At 65.5% G+C, this 667-nt stretch overlaps 1 protein-coding gene across 1 annotated transcript in view; it reads left to right on the forward strand.

The window, feature by feature from the left end:
• The window catches only part of BAZ2A (bromodomain adjacent to zinc finger domain, 2A), a gene marked incomplete at its 3' end in the record, with an annotated part of 9,015 nt that extends 8,359 nt beyond the window's left edge, over positions 1 to 656 (forward strand). Inside the window, exons 21-23 of the mRNA XM_010007719.1 lie at positions 5 to 54; positions 129 to 272; positions 503 to 656. Of these exons, the coding sequence (XP_010006021.1) occupies positions 5 to 54; positions 129 to 272; positions 503 to 656 (348 nt within the window). The remainder of the gene's footprint in view (positions 1 to 4; positions 55 to 128; positions 273 to 502) is intronic.
• Positions 657 to 667: the final 11 nt, after the last annotated feature.

Genomic DNA, 667 nt, shown 5'->3' on the forward strand with positions numbered 1-667 from the left:
CAAGCGCCGGGGTGTGACATTGCGGGGCCAGCCCAGCGACCTGACCTTCTGCGAGTGAGTGGGGCCGGGGGTGCGGGGGGGCTGGGACCACATCCCAGGGGCTCCTCCTGACCCCCCTGCCTCCCCAGGATCATCCTGATGGAGATGGAGTCGCACGAGGACGCGTGGCCCTTCCTGGAGCCCGTCAACCCCCGCCTGGTCCCCGGTTACCGCAGGATCATCAAGAACCCAATGGACTTCGCCACCATGCGCACGCGGCTGCTGCAGGGCAGGTGAGCAGGGGTCCCCTTCCTGGGGAGGAGGTCCCTTGGGGTCCTCTGGGGTCCTGGGTAGGGTGGGAGGGATGGTCCATTCTGGGCCGAGGTGCATGTGTCCTATGTGGGGTTCCTCTCCTGAAAACAGCTTCCCTGGGGGTCTTGTGTTGGGGTTCCCTCATGGCAAGCGGGGGGTCCCTCATGCCCACTGGCCTCCCCACACTCTCACACACTCCCCCCACCACCAGGTACTCCAGCTCGGAGGAGTTTGCAGCCGATGCCATGTTGGTGTTTGACAACTGCCAGACCTTCAACGAGGACGAGTCCGCGGTGGGCCGGGCCGGGCGCGCCATGCGCCGCTTCTTCCAGAGCCGGTGGGAGGAGTTTTATCAGGGAAAACACGCTACTACCCC

Source organism: Chaetura pelagica, unplaced genomic scaffold, assembly GCF_000747805.2.
Source record: "Chaetura pelagica isolate M959 unplaced genomic scaffold, ChaPel_1.0 scaffold610, whole genome shotgun sequence".
NCBI classification, from domain to species: domain Eukaryota; kingdom Metazoa; phylum Chordata; class Aves; order Apodiformes; family Apodidae; genus Chaetura; species Chaetura pelagica.